Genomic DNA, 26963 nt, shown 5'->3' on the forward strand with positions numbered 1-26963 from the left:
TCCCTGACAGGTGGTGAACTTCAGGTGCACAGTCCACATGCAACCCCAGGATCTTCTTAACTAGCCCATGCAGTGTTTCCAGGCCATGGAAGAAAATCTGGCCCCTGGGTTCCCTGCCCCTGAAATAATCTTGGACTTAGATCAGCCTTTCTCAACCTGCGGGTCCCCGGATGTTGTTGAACTACAACTCCCATCACCGCTAGCTAGCAAGGCTAGAGCTTAGGGATGATGGGAGGTGTAGTCCAACAACATCTGAGAACCACTGACTTAGATGGAGAAAGCTCAAACCAAGCCGGCTTCCTGTTTTCTGACATGGTGGTTGTGGGTTTTTCTTCCTATCTCACCCCTGCCAGAAAAATGTGAGGTGGGTCCCTGGGGCAGCTGGAGCCCCTGCAACAACCAAGGACGGACGTGCGGCTCCAAGTGGGGCTCGACAACCCGGGTCCGCGAGGTCCTCAGGCCCAGCAAAGATGAGGCGGCCGCGTGCCAGACGCTCTCTGAGTCCAGGAAGTGCCGATTGAAGAAGATCTGTCCGGGAGGTGAGGTGCAGAGGGAGGGAGGGAGGGAGGGGTAGCCCTGCTGTGAGGAGGGGGCAAAGAGATTGGCACTTGCCAGTGTTTCTGAATCCCATACAGGGTTGGGAAACCTCTCTGGTCCACAGGGGAAGTTTATCTCGCCAAGAGATCCAGTTCAGCCCATGAGGCAATTCCCCCCAAACTACACCCACCTGCAGTGCCAGATTTATGTACAGTGGTACCTCGGGTTACATACGCTTCAGGTTACATAAGCTTCAGGTTACAGACTCCGTTAACCCAGAAACAGTGCTTCAGGTTAAGAACTTTGCTTCAGGATGAAAACAGAAATCTGGCGGCGCGGCAGCAGCAGGAGGCCCCATTAGCTAAAGTGGTGCTTCAAGTTAAGAACAGTTTCAGGTTAAGAACGGACCTCCGGAACGAATTAAGTACTTAACCTGAGGTACCACTGTATAAGCTAAACACGCTATAGCTTAGGGCCCCGCTCTCTTGCCCCCCCCAAAAAAAATTTAAAGGAAAAAAGTGGATTTCCAAAATATAGGATAAAAAAAACCACATAAAATAAAACCTACATACAGCAACAGTGTTTTGTGTTGTGTAGGCTCCTATGATGTAAGTAATGGGCCCCACCTGCTAGCCTGCTCCCTAAAATATCACTGGTTTCCTCATTTCTGTATATAGGGTGCCTACATTCTGCATGGACTAGTTGCACGGCCACATGTGCAAATGGCATTAGATACCTATTAGGTCCATAAATTGCTATCTAGCATATATTCAACACAAAAATCAGCAACAATTTGTTGTTGACAAAGGACAGCTGGACATATAAAGGGCCCCATTACCTTCAGTAGCTGAGGGCCTCATCAAACCGAAATCTGGCCCTGCCCACCTGCCAATCAACTGGTGATGTCACTGGGTCGGCAGGTGCATGGACTGCAGTTCTGCATTGGCTGTGCAGGGCAGTTCCCCGCAAGGTGCTGTGAAATTTGTCTCTGTTTGCACTGAAAGGCAAACCTCCCCACTTCCCACTTTCTCGAATGCTCTGGGAACTGAAAGTTCACACTGCTCCGAATTTTGTCCATTCGGGACACTTGTGTGAAAGGAAGAGCGTTTTAGAAGCTGAGTGGGATTGAGATTCCTACAATTCATTAAATAAATAGAGAATACACTACAAAGCCAGGCAAGGATGTTTTAAATAACACCAGCATCCCCCAAGACTCACAAAATGGCAATTGCGAAACAATAAAGGATGGCAGCAAACCATCACTAACAGGAAACAGAACAAGATGTGGGTTGGTGGCCGGGGGGTGGGCAAGGAGGCTAAGCAACCTATTTCCCATCCCATAATACTTCCACCCCTGCGAGCAGGATGCTGCTAAGGCTGGCATTCTCAAGATCTCTGAATGGAATAATGTGGTTAACTGAAACTGCTTTTAGATGGGTTAAATGGTGTCCTCAGAATTGTGTAAGTGTTTTATTGTTTTAAGACCAGCACTCTCAGAGTGCTTCCAGGTTCTTGCTCTTTTCCGGTGAGATTCAGTTGCATACTGGCATGTTCAGGTTGCAGAATCGCAGTCGATTGGGACTTCTTGCAATAAATAAAGTCCTTTGACGCAACTGTCGTCTAGCCTCCCTGCTAACCAACTGAAGCAAATGCTTGCTAAAATGCCAGCATCATCTAATCTGGTTGCAAACACATCAGGGTGAATGCTCAGCAAATAGGGTGTCTGGAAGCACCCTAAGGACTGTAGGGCTGTTCATGACCTGATCTCCTATAAAATGCTAATTTAGATAGTATTGTGGGATACTAGAGTCATCAAACCATCTCATTCTCATGGGGAATTCGCTACTTTCCTCCCTGCCCCCCAGCAGTTATTTCCTACACACATTTTTGCAGCAGTGAGGAGGTTTGCTACTACCTCTAAATCCACATCTGAAACTAAATTATTTCCACGGAGCCTAGAAATGATATATTCAGTGCTAATAGTAATGCATATCCCAAGGGCTTCTGTTTTTTGCAGGTGGCATGAAACAACCCCCTGAACTAAACATGGTTCTGGTTTTGCCTTTCAGAGAACAAGGAAAAGAAAAAGAACGCAAAAAGGGAGAGGAAACAGAGGAGGAAGAAAAAGCTGGAATCTCTCATGGTTATTTAATCGCCGTCAGAGCAAGTGGAAATGTCAGGGAGGGGAGCAGTACATGAGGCAGTCCAGCAGGGGGCATCCTAGTGGATGAAAAAAAGACCTTCTTTCTCTGCCTCTGCGAGGTTCCTTCCTCAGCTATTTTTGCATTGTTGTTGTTTTTCCATCTTTTCCATCCAGATCACGTTGCACAGTCCTTCTTTCCAGAAAGAGAGAAAAGGAAGCCTTTGCGGCCTGTCAGATGTTTCCCCTTTAGAGGTCCTAATTTGTTGCCACACACGCATCTCCCTCCTCACCCCCAGATTGCCGGCACAGACAGAACAGTATGGAAAAGAACGCCGGGGGCCGTACTGCGTTGTGTCACTGACACTCCCTGCACAGCCTTCATTGGAAAGGCACCCCAGAGGGACTCAGAGAAGAGCGAAGGAGGAGGACGATGTCTCCCAAAGGACGGAAAGAGGCTGTAATTCAAAGGTGGAACACCTGTTTGGGGCTGGAAAAGACCTCTCTGCCTGAACCCCTGGCCAGTGTAGACAAGCTGAGCTAGATGGACCAATGACCTGACTTGGTATGAGGAAGATTCTTTTATGTTCCAGAGGCGGCACGTCACCCTGACTCGGTGGCTTGTAGGCTTGTGTTTGTTGTTGTCGTCGTTTAGTCGTGTCCGACTCTTCGTGATTCCATGGACCAGAGCACGCCAGGCACTTATGTCTTCCACTGCCTCCCGCAGTTTAGTCAAACCCAGGCTGGTAGCTTTGAAAACACTGTCCCACCATCTCATCCTCTGTCATCCCCTTCTCCTTGTGCCCTCCATCTTTCCCAACATCAGGGTCTTTTCCAGGGAGTCTTCTCTTCTCATGAGGTGGCCAAAGTATTGGAGTCTCAGCTTCAGGATCTGTCCTTCCAGTGAGCACTCAGGGCTGATTTCCTTCAGAATGGATCGGTTTGATCTTCTTGCAGTCCATGAGACTCCCAAGAGTCTCCTCCAGCACCATAATTCAAAAGCATCCATTCTTCAGCGATCAGCCTTCTTGATGGTCCAGCTCTCACTTCCATACATCACTACTGGGAAAACCACAGCTTTAATTATACGGACCTTTCTTGGCAAGGTGATGTCTCTGCTTTTTAAGATGCTGTCTAGGTTAGTCATTGCTTTTCTCCCAAGAGGCTTGTGTTTATCTCCTTCCAAAGCAATGCAAATATACCACAGATGTTCACAGCTGGGTTGATAACCAGCACTCCTGGCTTTCCCAAATGGGCTGACCCAACTGCCTTGCACCCTTTGCCTGGGAGCAGGTGAGCTCACCTAGCAGAAGTGATGAACGGAGGAAGCTGGCTAGGATCTAGCAGCCCCACAGAGTATCTTTCCTCCTAAGAAGAGGCCGGGAAGTCTTTCAATGCGTTTGCTAGGCCGCCACGCAATGCTTGCCTTCTCTCTCTCCCGCCTCCCTTCCCCACTTGGAACCCATAAAGGCAGGATCCCTTCTGCACAGATGCCAAAGCGGTTTGCCCAAAGTATCTCTTGATCTCCGTCTTCTTCAAGCAGGAGGAGTTGTGATGGCTGGGCAGTTGACAGGGGCTCACTGATGCGTGTGGAAAGTCCAGCAAGCCAAGCCCTAGACCTGTTGAGACCTCCAGGTCACCCTCTGCACTGCTTCTCCAGCGCACTTTCGTTGGAGAGGCTCTTGCTGTAGCCAGGACACAAGATGGCTCCATGTCAAAGAAGTCTTTGAAAGGCCTCCAGTGGTTTCTCTCCATTCAGGCGACCATGAGGGGTGCATGAATATCCCCCCCCCATATTGTTCTTGCATTTGTTTTTGGCATTAATAACGCCACTCCTTTCGTTTATTGAAATGGCAATTGTTTCATTATTCACTTGCAAAAAAGCTCCTTTCTTCTGCAGGCTTTCCTTCCTTTCCTTGTTTATCGTGGCTCGGCCCCCAAATCTGGAGCAGCGGCAGCAGAGTTTGATTTCGTTGGCTGCATCTTCCCGGCAACCCCTGCTTTATTTTCCCAGAATGCCCCTGGGTGTCGTGTCATTCTGGAGCACGGGGAGAGGAGTGCCAGCTGCCATTAAATGACCTGGAACGATGCAAAACCCAGGGCATTCTGGGAAAACAAAATGTCTCCTGTTTCCACTTCTACTGCAGGAACTTTACACATACTCCTGAATGACACATGAGGAACGAGTGCATATGGGATATCAGTCATGAACCTAGTTTTACCCATCCCTATTGGCATTTGAGAGCTATTGGCTTAATTTTAGTGCATTTTAAAATTTGTTACAAAATGAATGCATACCGCTGTACAGGGGGAGAATGGGGAAGAATTTGGGGTCTGAGCAAGTGGTGCTCTAAGGCTACAGCCCGAACGGCACTATTCAATGGGCTGGATCCAGACTAGGTTGGCTGAAGTTAGGGCTCACTGAAATCAATGAGAAAAGTTGGTCATAACGACTTGGGGGGGCGGAGGAAGGAGGGGCGGTGGGGGCGGGTCGCCCCAGGTGTCACCACTGAGGGGGGTGACAAAACGCCGGACGGCACTCCCCACACGGCCTGCAGCGCACCTGAGCCACGCGTCTCTCCTGGGAGTGACACGGTGACTTGGGTGCCCGCAGGCTCTGTGCTGTCCCAAACGCTCCACCTGGGGTCTCCCACTCAGCTGTGGGGCAGCTGAGTGGAAGGAGGCAGGCAGTTGCCTCGGAGGCCCAGCGGTTGTCCTGCTCCAGCTTGCCCCACCCCACGGGCAACTAGCTCCGCCCCCTGGGTAGCTGGCCCCACCCCTGGCGCAGGGCACGCACACAGCCCCAGGTGTCCAATCGGCTTGCTCCGCCGCTGAACGACTTACGTCTCATCAGTTTCAGTGGGAACTAAGGGCAACTAATGGAGCCGAGCCATCAGGGTCATAGCTGTCAACTTTCAGATTTGAAAATAAGGGATCAGCAGCCTCAAAAATAAGGGATCAGCAGCCTCACCTGTCCTGGGGACAGTCTACGGGATATCTAACAATCCGGGATAGCAGCGGGAAGCGGCGCTGGAATAAGGGAATTTCCCGCAAAAAAAGGGAAGGTTGACAGCTATGATTGGGGCTGACTTTGGATTCGACAAGCGTGGAGAGTCAAGAAAGGACAACTCTCTTGCCAGAGAACTCCTGGAAGTGACTCCAGCTTATGAAATACCCCAGGACAGGGCCCAGAAGAGAAATAACCCAACCCAGTTTGTGCAGACAGATCATGAGGATTTATCCTGTAGTTGGAGCTGAGCTGTGTCTCTGTCTACCATCTGCTGCAATGGCGTTGCAGAGTTTCCACGTCAAAATTTTGAAGAGAGAGCGAGTGAGAGAGAAAGCACATTTGCTAAATCAGTCCCATAGCCGTAACCCTTCCTGTTACAAAATTAACCTGGGCCCTAGGGTTGCATTTCCCTGACACAACACACAGGAAGCTCTCTTGCATGACCAAAACCTATAGCAGCGATGGTTTCCCATGAGGCCCAAACAGGGAGGAACTTCCTAGTGGAGAACTCCTGTTAGTTCTACAGGAAAAACGAAGGAAGCAAGTGGCGAAGGAGGGCGACCTTCAAAACCCACAGCTGAGCAAGACCTTTATTGGGATAACTGAGCAATACGTCACAAAAGTGGCGTGAGCTTTTGAGTTCCACAGAACTCTTCATCAGCCTAGAGGTTACACAAACTGCAGGAAGTGAGGGGGGGTGAAAGGGAAAGGGAGGAAAGTACAAAATAGCACCACATTCAGCCCCCGACCTGCATCTTGGAACTGAGTCTACATAGTGACCTCGTGGCTAAGTATCAGCTTAATTTTTAAACTTAATAAAGAAATGATCTCCCCCTTCCCACTTTATGTTGTCCAACTGAGGGTTTGTGGAGGGTCCAAAACCACAACAATCTACCCCCTTTACTTTATTTTAGTTACTTGCCTTTGAGAAAACTTGCACTGTAAGCCTACATAGGTACATCTCTTCAGCAAGATGCAGATTTTTGGATAGGTCCCTGTGATTCTGGATGAAAGCAAATTACATTTTATTGTTTCTATGAATAATAAATAAATATATATATATATAATATAGAGAATTTATTTCTAGAATGTCAATGTATTTAAAATGCTCTTCCTCATATAGATTTATTTCTTCAATTTTGTTTTAAATGTAGTTTTGTTTTTGCTTTTGTTTTTAAAAAGATGCATTGTAAATAGCAACCTCTGTTTGAAACCTTGTCGAGACTTAGGCTGAAAAAAGCAAATGTGATTGCATGGAAGATGGACACAACCGCATCTTAAAAGAAAAGTTTTCCAAGGAAAGGGATCTTTTTTTTTATTTTTACATACACATTTTTTGCAGCTACCACCTGGGGGCGCAACAGAGTAGAGGATGGCTGGTACTCCGTTCTTGCATTTAATACAATTTCGGCTGTTGCCTTCTAGTGAATGCAAGTGAAACACAAAATCAGCAACTGCTACGGTTTTGTATATTGCCTGTATCACCTTCAAAAGCAGGGAAGCTGTCTGATTTGTTTGCTTTCCAATAAAAACGTTCTTTTTTTTAAAAAAAAAAACCAAAACTTCTGAATGTGTGCATTATATGTTGTTGTTTAGTTGTTTATTTGTGTCCAACTCTTCGTGACCCCCTGGACCAGAGCACACCAGGCACTTCTGTCTTCCACTGCCTCCCACAGTTTGGTCAAACTCATGCTGGTAGCTTCGAGAACACTGTCCAACCATCTTGTCCTCTGTCATCCCCTTCTCCTTGTGCTCTCCATCTTTCCCAACATCAGGGTCTTTTCCAGGGAGTCTTCTCTTCTCATGAGGTGGCCAAAGTCTTGGATCCTCAGCTTCAGGATCTGTCCTTCCAGTGAGTACTCACAGCTGGTTTCCTTCAGAATGGGGAGGTTTGATCTTCTTGCAGTCCATGAGACTCTCAAGAGTCTCCTCCAGTACCATAATTCAAAAGCATCGATTCTTTGGCGATCAGCCTTCTTTATGGTCCAGCTCTCACTTCCATACATCACTACTGGGAAAACCATAGCTTTAACTATACAGACCTTTGTTGGCAAGGTGATGTCTCTGCTTTTTTAGATGCTGTCTAGGTTTGTCATTGCTTTTCTCCCAAGAAGCAGGCGTCTTTTAATTTCGTGGCTGCTGTCACCATCTGCAGTGATCATGGAGCCCAAGAAAGTAAAATCTCTCACTGCCTCCATTTCTTCCCCTTCTATTTGCCAGGAGGTGATGGGACCAGTGGCCATGATCTTGGTTTTTTTGATGTTGGGCTTCAGGCCATATTTTGCGCTCTCCTCTTTCACCCTCATTAAAAGGTTCTTTAATTCCTCCTCACTTTCTGCCATCAAGGTTGTCCCTTGCTTATTTAGAGGAGCATTAAGCCAGGGATAGGGAACATGTGGCCCTCCTGGTCCAGTTGGACTGCAACTCCCATCATTCCTGTCTATTGACCACATTTTGATGGAGGCTGGTTGGAGTTGTGGCCCGAAACATATGGAGGCACCAGGTTGCAGAAGACTGACAAAGGAACCAACAGAAATGCAAAAGCCTTCTCCCATCCATGACCCCCAACACCGACATTCGTAGAATCATGGAATCGTAGAATTGTAGAGTTCGAAGGGACACCAAGTCACATTTAGTTTAACCCCCTGCAAAGCAGGAATCTCAGCTAAGGCATCCACAACAGATGGCCATTCAACCTCTGCTTAAAAACCTCCAAGGAAGGAGAGTTCACCACCTCCCGAAGGAGACCGCTCCACTGTCAAACATCTCTTACTGTCTTAAGTTCTTCCTAATATTTAGTCGGAATCTCCTTCCTTGTAACTTGAATCCATTGATTTGGGTCCTACCCTCCAGAGCAGGAGAAAACAAGTTGCTCCACCTTCCATGTGGCATCCCTTTACATATGGCAATAATAATAATAATAATAATAATAATAATAATAATAATAATAATAATATATTATTTATCCCCTGCCCATCTGGCTGGGTTTCCCCAGCCACTCTGGGTGGCTTCCAACAAAATATTAAAATACAGTAGTCCGTCAAACATTAAAAGCTTCCCTAAACAGGCCTGCCTTCAGATGTCTTCTTAAAGGCAGGTGGTTTTTGTTCTCCTTGACATCTGGTGGGGGGGCGTTCCGCAGGGCGGGTGCCACTACCAAGAAGGCCCTCTGCCTGGTTCCCTGTAGCTTTGCTTCTCGCAGTGAGGGAAGGCCCTCAGCGCTGGACCTCAGTGTCCGGGCTGAACGATGGGGGTGGAGACGCTCCTTCAGAAATACTGGGCTGAGGCCATTTAGGGCTTTCAAGGTCAGCACCAACACTTTGAATTGTGCTCGGAAACATACTGGGAGCCAATGCAGGTCTTTCAGGACCAGTGTTATATGGTCTCAGTGGCCGCTCCCAGTCACCAGTCTAGCTGCCGCATTCTGGATTAGTTGTAGTTTCTGGGTCACCTTCAAAGGCAGCCCCATGTAGTGCACATTGCAGTAGTCCAAGCAGTAGTCCAAGCATTGCAGTAGTCCAAGTGAGAGATAACCAGAGCATGCACCAACTCATATCACCTCTTGGACTCCTCTTTTCCAGGCTAAACATACCCAACTCCCTCAACCATTACTCATTACTCATAAGGCTTGGTTTCAGCACCCTTGATCATCTTGGTCGCCCTCCTCTGCACATGTTCCAGCTTGACAATATCCTTCTTAAATTGTGGCGCCCAGAACTGGACACAGGAAACAGAGTGATCGTGGCTGTAGCCTTTGGCAGTATTGTCCTCCTTTATAGCACTGCAGTGCTCAGAACCAGATGTGATTCTCTCTTTTTTATATATAAATATTTATTAGAGTTTCCAAATTAATACAAAAAACAAAAAGTAACAAAAAGTAACAAAAAAGTAACAAAAATACAAAGATACAAAATTAAAAAACAGTTAAAACAAATATAATTTCCATTACTTATTTCCATTAACTTGTTTCCCAGACCTCCTCTCACCTCCCCCTTTTGTATTCCACCCTAACCCACAGTGCCACCCGTGTTGTGTAATTGCGTAATAACAGCAATAACTATGGTGATAATAGGGCCGTGCCTGCTCCTTGCAAGCTTCAGCTCAGCAGGAGATGTCTGCAAAGTATAGCATATAGATCATGGGCAGGCAAACTACGGCCCGGGGTTTGGATCCGGCCCAATCGCCTTCTAAATCCGGCCTGTGGACGGTCCGGGAATCAGCATGTTTTTAATTCTCCCAATTAACCTCCGTCTCCAGGGCCCGTCCAATGACATCATCAGGGAATCGTCACAACAATATCACCAATGGCCTCCACTAGTGACATTGCCATAGGGTCACCCCTGGGTCTCAGGTTTGTGTCCTGAAATCTCAGCATCTGGGGTGCTCCTGAACTGGCATCCCTACCTATGTGGTGGAAATGCCTCATTTTCTCTGTCCTGGGTGTTTCCAGGGTTCCACCCCCTTCCCCATGCCTTGTTTTGCACCTGACTCTGGTAATTTGAAGGGATGCAGGTGGTGCTGTGGGTTAAACCTTACTGGTTATTTGACCTGTGGGTTCCAGTATATAACCAAGTAGTTCTTGCAGGCTTGAAGAACAGCCAGATTCTTTGGCTGTGATTCCAGCATGGCTGGGGGTAAGACTAGATAACCCCTTGTGACCCATTCCAACTCTACGATTCTGTGGGGCTGCAGCAATAGCCTCCCAGAAGTGGCAGCAGCAGCACAGTTGCTTCCCAGGAGGGGCAAAGTGGGGCTTTGCAAGCCTGCCCCATCGGCCTAACGTGGGCTGGGTTTGCATCAAGTGTTCCCGTTTCCATTAGGACGCAGGAAAAGCTGGGCTAGTTCCCATCTCAACTGCAGGCCAAAGGGCAGCATCTCAAAGGAGCGATCCCGCTCAACATGTAAACAGAGCCGGCTGGGATGTTTATTTGCCCAGCTGGCACGGGCCCAGGGTGCCTGGCAGGGCGAAAGGGAGAATTCCTCCAAGTTTCTCTTGCGACATCTCTGACAAGGACTAGAAATGCGAAGAGTCTCTCTTGTGTTGTTCAGACCTGAGCAATGCCTCACCTTGGGTTTGAAGAGTGAGAAGAAGGCAATAAACCACGTTGTAGAACCTTAGCTGTACTGCAAGACAATGCAGAATTTTCTCTATCCATAAGAAGGTTTGGCCCAGGCTATCTGAAGGACTGAATTCTCCCATATGAACCTGCCTGGGCTCTGCAATCTTCATCAACATTTCTGCAATGAAAATAGGGACATTTCATTCCTCCAGCAATATATTATTGAAATACACTATTGTCACTTGTACGACTTGTATACAGTGAGATTACACAAGCACCCCCCACTCAGATAACAACAACAACAACAACAACAACAAATAGAAGAAGAAGAAGAAGAAGAAGAAGAAGAAGAAGAAGAAGAAGAAGAGTTTATTTATACCCCGCCCATCAGCCTGGGTTTCCCTAGCCACTCTGGGCGGCTTCCAACAGAATATTAAAATACAATACAGTGGTACCTCGGGTTACATACGCTTCAAGTTACATACGCTTCAGGTTACAGACTCCACTAACCCAGAAAGAGTGCTTCAGGTTAAGAACTTTGCTTCAGGATGAGAACAGAAATTGTGCTCCAGCCGCGCAGCAGCAGTGGGAGGCCCCATTCGCCAGTGTGGTGTCGCCAGTGTGGTAGACTCATAATCTGGGGAACCGGGTTCGCGTCTCCGCTCCTCCACATGCAGCTGCTGGGTGACCTTGGGCCAGTCACACTTCTCTGAAGTCTCTCAGCCCCACTCACCTCACAGAGTGTTTGTTGTGGGGGAGGAAGGGAAAGGAGAATGTTAGCCGCTTTGAGACTCCTTCGGGTAGTGATAAAGTGGGATATCAAATCCAAACTCTTCTTCCTCCTCCTCTTCTTCTTCTTCTTCTTCTTCTTCTTCTTCTTCTTCAGTGGTGCTTCAGGTTAAGAACAGTTTCAGGTTAAGAACGGACCTCTGGAATGAATTAAGTACTTAACCCAAGGTACCACTGTAGTCTATTAAACATTAAAAGCTTCCCTAAACAGGGCTGCCTTCAGATGTCTTCTAAAAGTCTGGTAGTTGTTTTTCTCTTTGACATCTGGTGGGAGGGTGTTCCACAGGGAGGGCGCCACTACCGAGAAGGCCCTCTGCCTGATTCCCTGTAATTTGGCTTCTCACAGCGAGGAAACCACCAGAAGACCCTTGGCACTGGACCTCAGTGTCCGGGCTGAACAATGGGGGTGGAGACACTCCTTCAGATATACTGGACCGAGGCCGTTTAGGGCTTTCAACACTTTGAATTGTGCTTGGAAACGTACTGGGAGCCAGTGTAGGTCTTTCAAGACTAGATATAATCTAACTTTGCACTAGCAAGTGATGATGAATGCTGAATAAACAGGTAGTCTTGAGACAATGCACAAGAAGAGTTTGGGGTCCCCAGAAATGGGAGGCCACTGGTTTTTGTTCCTTCTCTCTCTCTCTCTCTCTCTCTCTCTCTGGTGTTATGGTTGGCAACACACTGTTGTGCGAAGAGGGCCTCTTCAACGTCCCTGGGGATGCTCTCGGAAACAAGCTTGGCCTGGCACTGAGAACTGCGACTGCCGTTAATCATGTCCTGGGCTTGGTGGCCAGGCCTGAAGTCTGTAGAAGAGGCGTGGATGGAAAAAACGGTTACCAATTCCTTCAAGAGTAATCAACTAAGTTTGAAAGCCAGCTATAGTAGAACCATTTTTCATTTGTTGACTGACAACAGAGCAAAATCTCTCAAAACAAAAGCCTTTCCATCTCTGGGATTATGGAATTATTTTAACTGGAAGGAGTGTGTATCACAAGATCACTTGCCCCAAAGATGGTCCAGAAAAAATGACCCTAATAAGAACTGTGGAGAAATTTCAGGGGGAGGGGGGCAGTAATCTGTTTTTAGTCTACAGTTATTTTAACAGAAGGGATGCAGGTGGCACTGTGGGTTAAACCACAGAGCCTAGGACTTGCCGATCAGAAGGTCGGGAGTTCGAATCCCCTTGATGGGGTGAGCTCCCGTTGCTCGGTCCCTGCTCCTGCCAACCTAGCAGTTCAAAAGCACGTCAAAGTGCAAGTAGATAAAGAGGTACCGCTCCGGCGGGAAGGTAAACGGCGTTTCCGTGCACTGCTCTGGTTCGCCAGAAGCGGCTTAGTCATGCTGGCCACATGACCCAGAAGTTGTACGCCGGATCCCTCGGCCAATAAAGCGAGATGAGCGCCCCAACCTCAGAGTTGGCCACGACTGAACCTAATGGTCAGGGGTCCCTTTACCTTTATTTTAATAGAAGTCTTAAATTATTGCTGCTAATTCATACTGATGATTTTATTGATTTATCTTTCTCGTAAACTACTTTGGGTCTTTTTTAAAAAAAATCAAGTAGGATCTACCCATTATCACTAAGATTCCACCCCTGAGATTCAGGATCTAAGGCTCAGGAGGAAGGTTGTAATTCCTGAGATCATCTCGCTTCGTTCTTTTGTGTGTGTGTGAATTACTGAGCCTATGCTGATTCACAGCTCTTTCCCGTCCTTAATCTTATTGTTCCATGCTGCCCCAGTCTCCAAGTGGTGAAAGACCCCAGGCGTTTGAGGTGCTTACCCAGGTTCTATTTTCTTGGAATGAAAGTATGCAGAGACTGTGGTGTCTTTCAGATATGTGGTTTCATTTACACACATATACAACCTGAGCGTAGGACAGAGGGGCTCGCAGCATTAACACCCCCAACAGATCTCGCTTCTCCATTAGGTTTCCAGATGCCCCCTCGTCATGGGTTTGTATCCAACAAAACGTGTCTCTTTTACTCCTGCTTTTGGAGGAAGGACAGGATATAATTTGAAATGACAGATACATTCATATAATAACAGGCTGGTGTTCAACGCACGAGAATAATCCACACCCAAAATTAAAATGGCACCAAAGCAAATGTTTCCCACCGGTACGTTCCTTAGTGCTGACAAACTTGGTTATGGGCAATTTGTCTTATGCACAAATGTTTGCAAAGCAATTTGGCCCAGTGCAATGCATTTTTCTGTGTTGTTTTCACTAATACATGCATATATATGCACACTTATCCTAGTATCTGTGTTTATAAGTGTTATGTACTGAGCTGAATAGGATCCAAAAGGCAGCAGTCTGATTGGTCCTAGAACAATAGGGTCCAGAATGCAGCAGTCTGATTGGTCCACAGGAGCCACCCAATCCAGCTCCAGGTGGAAGTGAATCCACAACCTGATTGGCCTACAGATGAATCCAGGAATTAGCCAATCACGTTGGGCCCATTGTGTAAATAATGTATATAAAGCGGACATTCTGGGAGAACTTCCATTCCTTCTCACCACTATGAGCTGAATAAAGAGCATGAAATCCACTCTCGACTCCGAGTATATTTCAATGAGCCAGAGAACTGCATTGCAAAATTCGGGAATGTGCAAATTTCAACAGACAGCTGTGTTTTGGTCTGCGTCTCTTTTCAGAAAGTGGGACTCAGGCAGGTTTGCCTTTAAATGCAAATCAAACAGACTCTCCCATCCTATCCAAGAAGTCTCAGAAGTCCTCTCAAGGATACTCCAAATCCTTTCTGGCTTGAGAGAGAATATCCCTTGATGTGAGAAAGGTTTGCAGGCGAGTCCTGACTCATTTCCCTGGGACGTTATAAATAGACCACAGAGAAGGAGGAAGCCCTGAATCTAATCTGAATGCGGCTCAGCTGAACCCAGCAAGGTCACAGCTGGTACTGATCAGAGAAGGATTTGCTGAGTTATGGCATGAAGAGCAGAGGGGTGCTAAGAAAGAAACACTCTTTGCTTCAGAGGCTTGCTGTCTGCTTTGCCTCCTAGGACAGGGCCAGTGTGCCAAACTGGCGCAAGGCTAAGAGGCAGAAAGAACGAGCAGGGTGTGCAACTGAAGCAGAATCTTCAGAAAACACTGAAAGGGGGAGATGGGAGAGGTTCAAGGCAGTTTGCATTCAGAGACGATCCTATCTGATCTGAACTTTCTGGAACAACCAAACCAGGGCCATCTTTGGGAGTTTGCATGCTTCTAATGGAGCAAGGCATTTGTATGAGGCACCTGGGCCAAGTTGGGTACCATACCAGCCGTCTAGAGAGAGGCTGTGGCCCCTGCATTCCTGTGGCGCCTTCAGCCCATTCACTCTGCCTCCTATCTCTTTCAAATGACAAAATACTGTTTCTTCAAGCCAACTGTAATGGCCTGGGACTCGGAACCAGAGGAGACTCAGTCTGCACCGGATCCTTTGCCTCAGGCAGCATCTGGACCAAGTTGGGGTCTGATCCTGAAGAGCCCCAGTCTGCATAGGTTCCCCTGCAACAAGCACCAGCTGGTCGAGTCCGGGGCCTGAGCCTGCCCTGGCTCCAGATGCAGGGATTACCTTGTTGTCTTCAGCTGGGCCATCACTTACAGCTGCTCCACTACTGGTTGGGTCAGGGGAGGCTAAGGCGGCCCCTGGGTCTAGTCACCCACTGATGTCTCCCGAGCTGCAGAGATTAAGGTCTGAGAGAAGGAGAGACCTGAGTACTCGCAGGAGGAGTGCTCACCTTTGGGTGAGACAGGGAGGTGAGTCACCGGGGGATCAGGACAAAGATTACCCAGACAAAGATAAAAGGCTATTGGACCCCATCCCAGGTTGCGGGAGCAACATTGCTGTTTGCTAGAACCTGCCTGAGACCCTGTGCCAGACCTAGCCTGGTTTCCTGCCTCGTGTCCTGCCTTGGCCCTGTCGGACTGACTCCTAGCGGTACCCTTGGATTCGGGACCGGACCTGGACTGCGTTGCTTGGGTTACCCCCGGGCCCAGCACACCACCCCACAGCGACAGGAGTCTGGGTGTGCCTTACCTTCTCCAATGCCTCTCTCTTTCCAAACAACTTGGATTGGCAGGTATCAGGATCAGACTTTGGACAAAGAGCTCCCACCAAGAGTCAGGAAGCAAATATTTTAAAAAATCCTTTGGAGCAGGGCACCCTGACAGATCTCAAAGAAGTGGCCCACTTCTTTGGCTGGATGATGTAAGAATATAAGAAAAGCCTGCTGGATCAGGCCAATGGCCCATCTAGCATCTGTTTCTCACAGTGGCCAACCAGATGCCTGTGGGTAACCAGCAAGCAGGATAATAATAATAATAATAATAATAATAATAATAATAATAATAATAATTTATTATTTATACCCCGGGCATCTGGGTGGGTTTCTCCAGCCACTCTGGGTGGCTTCCAACAAAATATTAAAATACAGTAATGCATCAAACATTAAAAGCTTTCCTAAGCAGGGCTGCCTTCAGATGTCTTCTAAAAGTCAGGTAGTTGTTTATTTCCTTGGCATCTGATGGGAGGGCGTTCCACAGGGCAGGTGCCACCACCAAGAAGGCCCTCTGCCTGGTTCCCTGTAACATCACTTCTTGCAGGGAGGGAACCACCAGAAGACCCTCAGCGCTGGACCTCAGAGTCCGGGCAGAACGATGGAGGTGGAGACGCTCCTTCATGTATACTGGATTCGAACCCAAGAGCAACTCCTGTGGTTTGCGGCAACTGGCATTGAGAAGCACTGCTGCCTCTGAGCACAGCCATCGTAGCTAGTGCCCAGTGATGGCCCTTTTTTCCTCCATGCATTTGCCCAGTCCTGTTGGTGGCTGTCACTGCCTCTTGTGGCAATGAGTTCCACAGTTAAACTTTGCACTTCCCAAGGTCCTTGCCTCCAACAGGGGAGGTAGAACAGAGCAACATATCTGTGACAATCTTCAGATACAATGCCACACCTTCTCTGCCAGGTCCATGGCAATGCGGCTTGCTGGTGTGGCCCCTCACTTGCCCTTTGGCCTATCGATTATAAAATGATAGAGAGCAGACAGGATGCAAATCAAACCACGGAGCATTGCTAAGATCTGCGCAAAGCCCTGGAGAGAGCCGTCGGCTTGGTTATGTGTATGCAAAAAACCTCCCGTTTCTGAAACTTGAGCTCCCGTAGTGGGATAGGAAGACGAAGGAGGGGGGAAATGCATCAAACTTCTCTTTTTAAAAAAATAAAAAATGTCCGGCCGGCCAATATTGTTACTGGAGCCAGCATAATGATAAAAGAAAGAGTCTTGGAGGGGGGTGGAGAATGTTAAAATGAGAAGAGGAGGAGGAGGGGCAGGGTGAGAGGAAGTCGAGATTTTGCAGGATTTCAGTGTGTGTTGAGGAACGGGCAGAGCCTTTTGGAGGCTTCACTCCAGCTGGGTCTCCGGAACCAGCACCCAAGGGAGTTCTGACTAGCAGCTTCTACACCCTGAGAATACCAACTGGGTGCTGGATCAGTGCAAGGGGTGGTGGGTGGCCTGGGACTCGGCGAGACCCACCCCCTCCGTGCTCAGCCATGTGGACGGTTGCAAATCTCAACGCCGGGGCCTTGGGTCTCTTGGTGGTCGCAGCTTCCTGGGCAGTGGGCAGCCAGCGGAGGGCGGCCGAGGGTGGCATCCGCAGGAGGTCTCACCGGGTTCAGAACGGGCGCTGCAGTTACACTTTCGTCTTGCCAGAGGCCGACCCCCAACCCTGCCAGCACCCCGGGGAGCCCTTCAACGTCAACACGCTGCAGAGGGATTCACCAGCCGGCCCTTTGCTGTGGAGCGATGACCAGTCCACCCAACGGGTCCAGCAGTTGGAGAGGGTCTTGGAAAACAACACTCAATGGCTGTTGAAGGTAAGGGGGAAGGAAGGGTCTTCGGGGGGGTGACGGTGGAGGCCACAAACGGGGAGAGATGCTGTAGATCAAGCCTGCCCTTGCCTGAGCCTAGACATCAGCCTTCGGCTCAACGGCCAAAGATGCTCTGCACGTGCTCAGGAGCTATTGCACACTCATCCTGCAGTTATAGGTCAGAAGCTTGTTTGGGATCAGCGGGACCTGTTGTTGTTTAGGCGTTTAGTTGTGTCCGACTCTTCGTGACCCCATGGACCAGAGCACGCCAGGCACTTCTGTCTTCCACTGCCTCCCGCAGTTTGGTCAAACTCATGTTAGTAGCTTCAAGAACACTGTCCAACCATCTCGTCCTCTGTCGTCCCCTTCTCCTTGTGCCCTCCATCTTTCCCATTCTCTCAGAATGGAGAGGTTTGATCTTCTTGCAGTCTGTGGGACTCTCAAGAGTCTCCTCCAGCACCATAATTCAAAAGCATCCATTCTTCGGCAATCAGCCTTCTTTATGGTCCAGCTCTCACTTCCATACATTATTACTGGAAAAACCATGGCTTTAACTATACAGCAAGGCCTAGTATCGCATAAAAGGTTCTGGGGCAGAAGGCAAGGAGCCCTGAGCCCTCTTGCCGATGCTGAGGACCCCTCTCAGCCTCAGTTTCCCGCTTGTGAAATGAATGAAGAGGTGGTTCTAACTTTTGAGGAGGCGTGCAATGAGTCACTCGCCTCACTGTCTGGGAAGGCGACAGGCTCTCCTTCCATGGAGGTTTCAAAGCAGAGGTTGGATGCCCATCTGTCAGGAATTCATTAACTGTGACCCCTATATGGGCTGGATGATCCTTGAGGGCCCCCTGCAACTCTACAATTCTATGGTCCTGAGTCAGAAGCACCTCCAGGCACCCAAAGAAGCTCTTTCCTTACTTCCAGGTCACGGAAATACAGGTGGGTTTGTCAACCTCTGGAGAAAGACGCACCTACCGTACTTAATTTTAACTCGCTGGAATTTCAGCGCATTGGTGCGGCGCAGACAGTTTTTCTTGCTCAGAAGGAACACCCGCAAAACAACAACAAACCTCTGGTTACGTGAAACATATTCAATAAACACACAAGACGTAACCAGCTGTACGTTTGAAAAAATAATATATACTATTCATTGTACAGTGGTACCTCAGGTTACATACGCTTCAGGTTACATACGCTACAGGTTACAGACTCCGCTAACCCAGAAATAGTGCTTCAGATTAAAAACTTTGCTTCAGGATGAGAACAGAAATCGCGCTCCGGCGGCACGGGAGCAGCAGGAGGCCCCATTAGCTAAAGTGGTGCTTCAGGTTAAGAACAGTTTCAGGTTAAGTAAATTGTAGATTTCAATAGAAGAATGTAGAAGATTAGAGAATGAACTGATCTGCTGGTTCTTCTACCTTTTTCGTTGAACTTTATGAGCAACTTCTGTTGAAATCTACAATTCAATACAATGAATATTATTTTTATAATACAATTTTATTATATATTATATAATTATTATTATTATTATATATTATTTTTTCAAAGGTACAGCCGGTTACATCTCATGTGTTTACAGAAGGAACACCCAGCATGCACAAACACCCAGGTGTGACAGGTGAGGGCTTGGTGGAGATATTACCCTGGTCAGCAGCAAAATGGCCATCATTTTGATGGATGGACAGCCTTAGAAGTTTCATAGAAGCAGAGTTTTTTTCGGCCACAACTCACGAGTTCTGGCACCTCTCAGGTGGGCACTATTGCCGTTCTAAGAGAATGAGGGAGACATTCTGGCCCCTTTCCCCTAGAAAAATAGCGCTGCATAGAAGTATCATAGATTCAGAGTTGGAAAATACCATGGGAGTCGTCTATTCCAACTCCTTGTGGTGCAGGAACCTTTTCCCCAATATGGGGCTTGAACCCACAGCCCTGAGAATAAAAGTCTCATGCTCTACCAACTGAGCCAACTCAGTCATGTGTGTTACAAGGCAGCCCAGCACACCTCTGCATGCCATAGAGAAAGGGGAAGGTTCATGGCTCAGAGTTAGACCATCTGCCCTACCTAAAGGTAAAAGAACCCCTGACCATAAGGTCCAGTCATGGCCGACTCTGGGGTTGCGGCACTCATCTTGCTTTACTGGCCAAAGAAGCCGGTGTACAGCTTCCGGGTCATGTGGCCAGCATGACTAAGCCGCTTCTGGCGAACCAGAGCAGCACACGGAAACGACGTTTACCTTCCCGCCGGAGCGGTACCTATTTATCTACTTGCACGTTGACATGCTTTCAAATTGCTAGGCAATACTGAACTCGGTGGACCAAGGGTCTGACTCTGTATAAGGCAGCTTCTAACACATACTGTACCCCCACATGCAATTTCCACAGCATCCAGGCCAGTCAGGGCCATGTCCGAACCAATGGATTCAAACTGCAAGGAAAGAGATTCCAACTAAACAGGAGGAGAAATTTTCTGGCAGTGAGATCTGTCAGACTCCCTTGAAAAGTGACGGGCCTTCCTTCAGGTTTTTAAGCAGAGGTTGGGTGGCCATCTGTCATGGATGATTTAGTTGAGATTCCTGTGGGATGTAAAACACAAGAGTAGTCAAGTACAACATTCCTAGAGTGAACATGTTTACACATGGGGAGGATTGTTTGTCCAGCCAGCAGGTAAACTTCCTGTTTCCTTTTGGGCTGGGACAGACTTCCTCTACATGTGACTAGAGGTGGGCGTGGCCTCACCTGTGCAGGTAACGACAAAAGCACAGGGCAGGGCAGCCATCTCTCTCTCTTTGACTACATGCATCAAAGAACCAACATCTGCTTAGCCAAAGATGCTCTTTTGGCCTCCAGCCAAGAGAGGACAAAGGGACTGTCTTATGGGATAGTTTCTAGGTATATGTTAGTTTTCTAAGCTAAGTCTGCCTTCTGGGATCCCATTGTGAACAGAATGGTATGTGAGTAAACTCTTTTTATACTTTTACAGAAGACTGTGTCGTGTCTTACCTTTTATGAGGGAATAAGGGGGAAATACCAGAACAGTTATTATAGAGGCTTTAGCGAGCCTGAGCAAATGCATCCGCTGCAAGTTTAAAAAGGGGAATGTTAGTCTGCTAAATTGCGAACTTGTTAACACAAGTTGGAAAGGCTATTCTCAGACAATATATCCTCTCCTGCATCCCTGAACATTCCCACAATTCCTGCATTGCAAGGGGTTGGACCAGATGGCTTGGGGGGGGGGTCCCTTCAAATTCTACAATTCTCAGGTTCTCTTTTACTCTGAGGTTTTCCGGAGACAGGGACGAGGGGTGTGTTTTTCTCTTCCCCAAAGCAGTGTTCCCAAATGCAGAAGTGCCTGGTGTGCCCATGAGAATGGAAATTTCATTCTTATGGGGGGGGAATTCACCCAGGGACACTGGTTTTCTTCTGCTGCTTCTCACTCCAGGCGTTAAGAATTAAGCATGCGCCTATTTGCATGGCCACACCTCCTGATAGGCATAGCCCCGCCCTCGGTTCTCTTTCTTGGTCAAACTGAAATATGACAGAGTTTGGGAACTGCGGTGTGTGGGGATTGCGAGAGAGAGAAAGCTGTTGCTGTCATTTTGGAGAGGACGGAAGAGATATAATTTGCTAGAGCCAAATAGTAAAGATCTGGAAATTTTTGGAGTCTACGAGGGAGGAGTTTTTTATCTGTACTCTTGGATGGAGTGAAGCCACTGAGCATGCGCAGAGTGCCTTCCTCTCCAGCTGAGCACTCACTCATAGCCTGACCTGAAGGAGACGATGTGTGTGAATATTGGACGTGGCATGATTCTTCCTCCCGCCCCCGCGATGACCAGTCCCTCTCCACCACACCAACCCCCCGGCCATCACTAATCCTACCTCTGGGAGTAGGGTAGTCGGAGTACCTCTGGGTCAAGAGGATGTGGTTTCCCAGTGTCCTCTGGTTCATCTTGCTACCGGAACTTTGCTTCTGGGACTAATCTAAACTCAGATCCCAGGGGGATTTTCGGAGGCTTGGAGGCAACAATTTATATGTGCTGATGTGCAAGGGCGGCAGATGAGGGGGGGTGACTCTGCACAGACAATGTCAGGCAATGCCAAAGAACTGAAAACTTAAATACCAGTAATCTAATATAGAATCATATCTATTAATTATCATTTTTTTAATTAATTACATTTGCATACCACCTTTCATCTGTAGACCTCAGGGCGGTTCACAACATAAAAGAATACAGTGGTACCTCGGGTTAAGAATTTAATTTGTTCTGGAGGTCTGTTCTTAACCTGAAACTGTTCTTAACCTGAGGTACCTCCTGCCGCCGCCATGCGATTTCTGTTCTCATCCTGAAGCAAAGTTCTTAACCTAAGGTGCTATTTCTGGGTTAGCAGAGTCTGTAACCTGAAGCGTCTGTAACCTGAAGCGTCTGTAACCTGAGGTACCACTGTAATAGAAATGTAGTTGGTAGGAACCCCAAAAGTCATCTACAGTGGTACCTCTGGTTGCGAACGGAATCTGTACCGGAGGCCCTTTTGCAACATAAAAAGAGTGCAACCCGCAGCGGCGCATCTGCTCACGCATGGGTTGTGATTCTGCACATGCGTGTGGCGTCATTTTGTGCTTCTGCGCATGTGCAAGCGGCGAAACCCGGAAGTAACCCTTTCCGGTACTTCCGGGCCGCCACGGGACGTATCCTGAAAGAACGTAACATGAAGCAAACGTAACGTGAGGTTTGACTGTAGTTCAACCCACTGCAATGTAAGAATCACAGAGCAAATTTGTGTGTGTGTGTCTGTGTGTCTTAAGGCAGTGGTTCTCAAAGGGTGTGCGATGCGCCACGCTGATGTGGCAGAAGAGGCTGGCAAGTGTGGCAGGAAGATTCAAGGACCGTCGAAGAAACATCTAAACATTTCAGTGCAGTATGGCATAGTATCAAAATATTTCTTTTATTTGCAAAAGTGAGCTCATTCCTCTTACTGTGTTTAGGTATTTTCTCTTACTCTTACAGTTAAGGCACTTATCATATTTTGGGAGTGATACATTTTTTCTTACGTAGCTGCATCGTTTTATACTTTCTGCATGTCCCGTGATCATATTATAAAGTAGTCATGTTCTGTGTCATGAATGCTAGGAGTTGTTTATTTTTGTTTCCCAACACATTTCTTATCAATGAATTTTTTTTGGTGTGGTGCAAGCAAATTTGTATCTTGAAAGTGTTGCCTAGAGAAAAAAGTGTGAGAACCATGGAGTGTGAAGGCAATTTTTGACAAAAGATGTGTTATATGCCTGTCCGTCAGCCTGGCCCTTTGCAGTCATTAGCCAGAAGAGCATTGGGAGGTGGGGATAAATTGATTTCTCACCCAGCAATTGGCCTGTGCATTTTTTTATCTCATGAGAGTGGAAGTAAAGAACAGGAGACACAACCTTGACATAGATATAGATAGATAGATGATAGATAGATAGATAGATGATAGAGAGAGAGAGAGAGAGAGAGAGAGAGAGAGAGAGAGAGAGAGAGAGAGAGAGAGATAGATAAGATAGATATGAAGTTGTTATGGAAATTATGGGGAGGGGGCACATCTTTAAAGTTGTTAAATGTTATAAATATTATGCCTGAATGTATCTTGGCAGCTCAGGGAAGTTACCTAGCTTTAAAAATAATATAGAATCAACTCCTTTGCTAGTTTCCTCCATTCCAACGCTATTTTACGCTTGGAACAGGGACTCCAGGAAGTGCCCAGAGGTGACAATTGCTGAGCTGATTTTTGGCCAAGGAAAGCCTAATCCCATCACTGGACTTGCCAAGGGGTCCAGACATGCAAAGGAAGTTCTATTGTACTTTGGGTGGTGGGACTTCAGAAGGTGTTTGCCTATGCTAATCTTATACCTGAGTTAATCTTGTACCAAGGACTTGTCTGGACATATTTGCCCAGGTTAAACTAGTATAACCCCTGTTTACCCCTCCCCTTTTGTGACATGTCAGTGATGTAGCAATGATGCTGAAATATACTCGGAGTCGAGAGTGGATTTCATGCTCTTTATTTAGCTCATAGTGGTGAGGAGGAATGGAAGTTCCCCCAGAATGTCTGCTTTATATACATTATTTACACAATGGGCCCCACGATTGGAATGGCTAATTCTGGGATTCACCTGTAGGCCAATCAGGTTGCAGATTCACTTCCCCCTGGAGCTGGATTGGGTGGCTCCTATGGACCAATCAGACTGCTGCATTCTGGACCCTAATATTCTAGGACCAATCAGACTGCTGCATTCTGAATCCTATTGTTCTAGGAACAATCAGGCTGCTGCCTTTTGGATCCTATTCAACTCAGTAGATAACAGATGCTGTACGAACTGTATTCTGGGATATGGTGGGAAAGTTTTAAAAGTCCTTGTCACCCCATCCTCAGGGTTCAAAATTCCTCTTTGAACCTGTTGCGCAATAAACTTTGGTCTACAGCTATTTGGCGGCTGGACTCCTTTCTTTATTCCGCAGGGACCTGCGGGTTCTGCCCGATGAGCTGGGTGACTGAGCAGCCTCGCACCTAGATTTCCCCCCATAACAAACTGGAGGGAGGTAAGCTGACTGATTCAGAGAAGGAGCTAGGAATATCTATCGGGGGGGGGCAGCTCTCCTCTCCCTCCTCCCCACTATTTTCTTGGCAGCTGACTCCCTCCGAAATAGGAGACAGCCATGGCGAGGAGAAAAGTCGTCTTCCCTCTAGAGGACCGCTGGACCTCTCGTCTGTCATCTAAGCTACAGCTGCTTGCGTCAGACCTGCAAATAACTCCATCCCTGATTGGGTTGGGACCAGAGAGCGTCCCATAGCATCCGGTGGACAACTGGAAGGAACTGAGTTCCCCGGCAAAGGGGGAGGAATCTCTGGGCCTTCTTCTCGTGAGAAATGGAATGGGGGGTTGCAGGGGGAGTGATGCTTGCAAGCCCCCGCTCTTCGGTCTGCTTTCCACCACGGTCACTTCGAAATGGAGATTATGAGCAGGATGTGCTGTGCTGCTTAAATGGCCAGGGGTACAATCCCGGCCCAGGGATTTGCGTAAAATTTGCTGGTTTGCATGCAAAGATGCAAATATAGGCTGACTTTCAGAGGGGAACCGACTCTGCGTTTTTATGCCAGGGGTTAATCAGCGCCCTGGGGAAATTAAATCAAATGGACGTTGATGAAATTATGTGTGGCATGGAGAAAATCGACATAGAAAAGTTTTCTGCAATTATTTATATTAATTGCCCAAATTATTACAGAGCCAACCAAATTACTTTAATGTAATACAATTTCTTAAAATCAGCTTTCCCGCTCCTGTTGCGACATATGTTTGATACAGTTTCCCTCCCTCATAACACTAGTATTCATCCATTGAGATGAACGTTGGAAGATTCTGAACATGTAAAAGGAAGCACTTACTTACATTGCCCAGTGTGCTGGGCCTGGGGGTAACCTGAGCAACATGGTCTAGGTCCAGCCCCGAATCCAAGGGTACCATGATGAGTCAGTCTGGCAGGGCCAAGGCAGGACACGAGGCAGAAAACCAGGCAAGGACAGGTACAGGATCTCAGGTAGGATCTAGCATGCAGCAATGTTGCTCCCGCAACCTGGGGTGGGGTCCGACAGCCTTTCATCTTTGTCGGGGTAGCGGCCAGTCCTGATCCCCCGGCAACTCACCTCCCCGTTTCGCCTGAAGGTGAGAACTCCTCCTAGAATCATAGAATCATAGAGTTGGAAGAGACCACAAGGGCCATTGAGTCCAATCCCCTGCCAAGCAGGAAACACCATCAGAGCACTCCTGACATATGGTTGTCAAGCCTCTGCTTAAAGACCTCCAAAGAAGGAGACTTCATCACACTCCTTGGCAGCAAATTCCACTGTCGAACAGCTCTTACTGTCAGGAAGTTCTTCCTAATGTTTAGGTGGAATCTTCTTTCTTGTAGTTTGGAGCCATTGCTCCGTGTCCGCTTCTCTGGAGCAGCAGAAAACAACCTTTCTCCCTCCTCTATGTGACATCCTTTTCTATATTTGAACATGGCTATCATATCACCCCTTAACCTCCTCTTCTCCAGGCTAAACATGCCCAGCTCCCTTAGCCGTTCCTCATAAGGCATCGTTTCCAGGCCTTTGACCATTTTGGTTGCCCTCCTCTGGACACGTTCCAGTTTGTCAGTGTCCTTCTTGAACTGTGGTGCCCAGAACTGGACACAGTACTCCAGGTGAGGTCTGACCAGAGCAGAATACAGTGGCACTATTACTTCTCTTGATCTAGATGCTATACTCCTATTGATGCAGCCCAGAATTGCATTGGCTTTTTTAGCTGCCGCGTCACACTGTTGGCTCAGTACTCAGGTCTCTCCTCTCCGACCTCAGTCTCTGCAGCTCGGGAGATGTCGGTGGGTTACTAGACCCAGAGGCCGCCTCAGCCTCCCCTGACCCAACCGGTAGTGGAGCAGCTGTAAGTGATGGCCCAGCTGAAGGCGACGAGGTCATCCCCGCATCTGGAGCCAGGGCAGGCTCAGGCCCCTGACTCGGCCCAGCTGGGGCTTGTTGCAGGGGAACCTGTGCAGACTGGGGCTCTTCAGGATCAGGCCCCAGGCTTGGTTCAGATGATGCCTGAGGCAGAGGATCCAGTGCAGACTGAGACTCCTCTGGCTCCGAGTCCGAGCCTGAGTCCCAGGCCATCACACCCAGAGTTAAACTATGGAACTCCCTCCCACAGGAGATAGTGAGGGCCCCCAACCTAGATGGCTTTAAAAGAGGATTAGACAAATTCCTGGAGGAGGAGGAGGAGGAGGCTATTGATGGCTACTAGCTGGAGGCAGCAATGCTTCTGAATATCAGTTGCTGGAAACCACAGGAGGGCAGAAGGGTCTTGTGTTCAAATCCTCCTTGCTGGTTTCTCATGAGGGCATCTCATTGGCCACTGTGGGAACAGGAGGCTGGGCCAGATGGGCCATGGGCCCGATCCACTAGCCGGGCTCTTTTTACAATGTTCTGACGTTGCATGTTTTGGCCATAAGACGGCACCTCTGAAACCAGCCAGCTTGGATCTCATCTTAAAAATAATTTAACTCATTTCACTTGTAGACACACACACACCTCTTTAAAAAAAAGCTGCCAAATTAATTAGACTCACCTTTGTGATTTATTTTTCTTTTTTAAAAAAAAGCAGGTTATACATAGGGCTGCCTCTGGAGATGGTTCGGAAACTTCAGCTGGTGCAGGTTGCTCACCAGAGCAAGATGGTTTGAGCACTTTACACTGATCCTGGTCCCACTGCACTGGCTACCAATTAAGTTCCCAGGCCCAATTCAAAGTGCTGGGTTTGACCTATAGAGCCTTAAGCGACTCAGGACCGCAATCCCTCAAGGACCGCCTCTTTCCATATGAACCTACCCGGACCCTGAGATCATCTTCTGAGGCCCTCCTTCGTGTGCCTCCTCCTCAAGAGGTGTGGAGGGTGGCCACACGAGAGCGGGGTCTTCTCTGCAGTGGCTCCCCGTCTGTGGAACGCTCTCCCCAGTTGAAGTTCACCTGGCGCCTTCATTATATACTTTTAG

General features: G+C 48.0%; 2 protein-coding genes across 5 annotated transcripts in view; both read left to right on the plus strand.

The window, feature by feature from the left end:
- The window catches only part of RSPO4 (R-spondin 4), a 263645-nt gene that overhangs the window by 30750 nt on the left and 205932 nt on the right, over positions 1-26963 (plus strand). For 2 of the 4 annotated variants that reach the window (XR_014157994.1, XR_014157995.1), the window contains exons 4-5: positions 354-539; positions 2607-3317. Coding sequence is in view for 2 of the 4 variants with exons in the window: in XM_081868125.1 (XP_081724251.1) it covers positions 354-539; positions 2607-2689 (269 nt within the window). In the remaining 2 variants the exon portion in view is untranslated. Of the gene's footprint in view, positions 1-353; positions 540-2606; positions 5192-26963 lie in introns of those variants that run through there. The other 2 variants (XM_081868125.1, XM_081868124.1) reach the window with 1 other exon arrangement.
- The window catches only part of ANGPT4 (angiopoietin 4), a 55673-nt gene continuing 45585 nt past the window's right edge, over positions 16876-26963 (plus strand). Inside the window, exon 1 of the mRNA XM_081868000.1 lies at positions 16876-17412. Within this exon, the coding sequence (XP_081724126.1) occupies positions 17089-17412 (324 nt within the window). The 5' untranslated portion in view covers positions 16876-17088. The remainder of the gene's footprint in view (positions 17413-26963) is intronic.

This window comes from Podarcis erhardii, assembly GCF_964252035.2.
Source record: "Podarcis erhardii genome assembly, chromosome: 6".
In the NCBI taxonomy this organism is placed as follows: domain Eukaryota; kingdom Metazoa; phylum Chordata; class Lepidosauria; order Squamata; family Lacertidae; genus Podarcis; species Podarcis erhardii.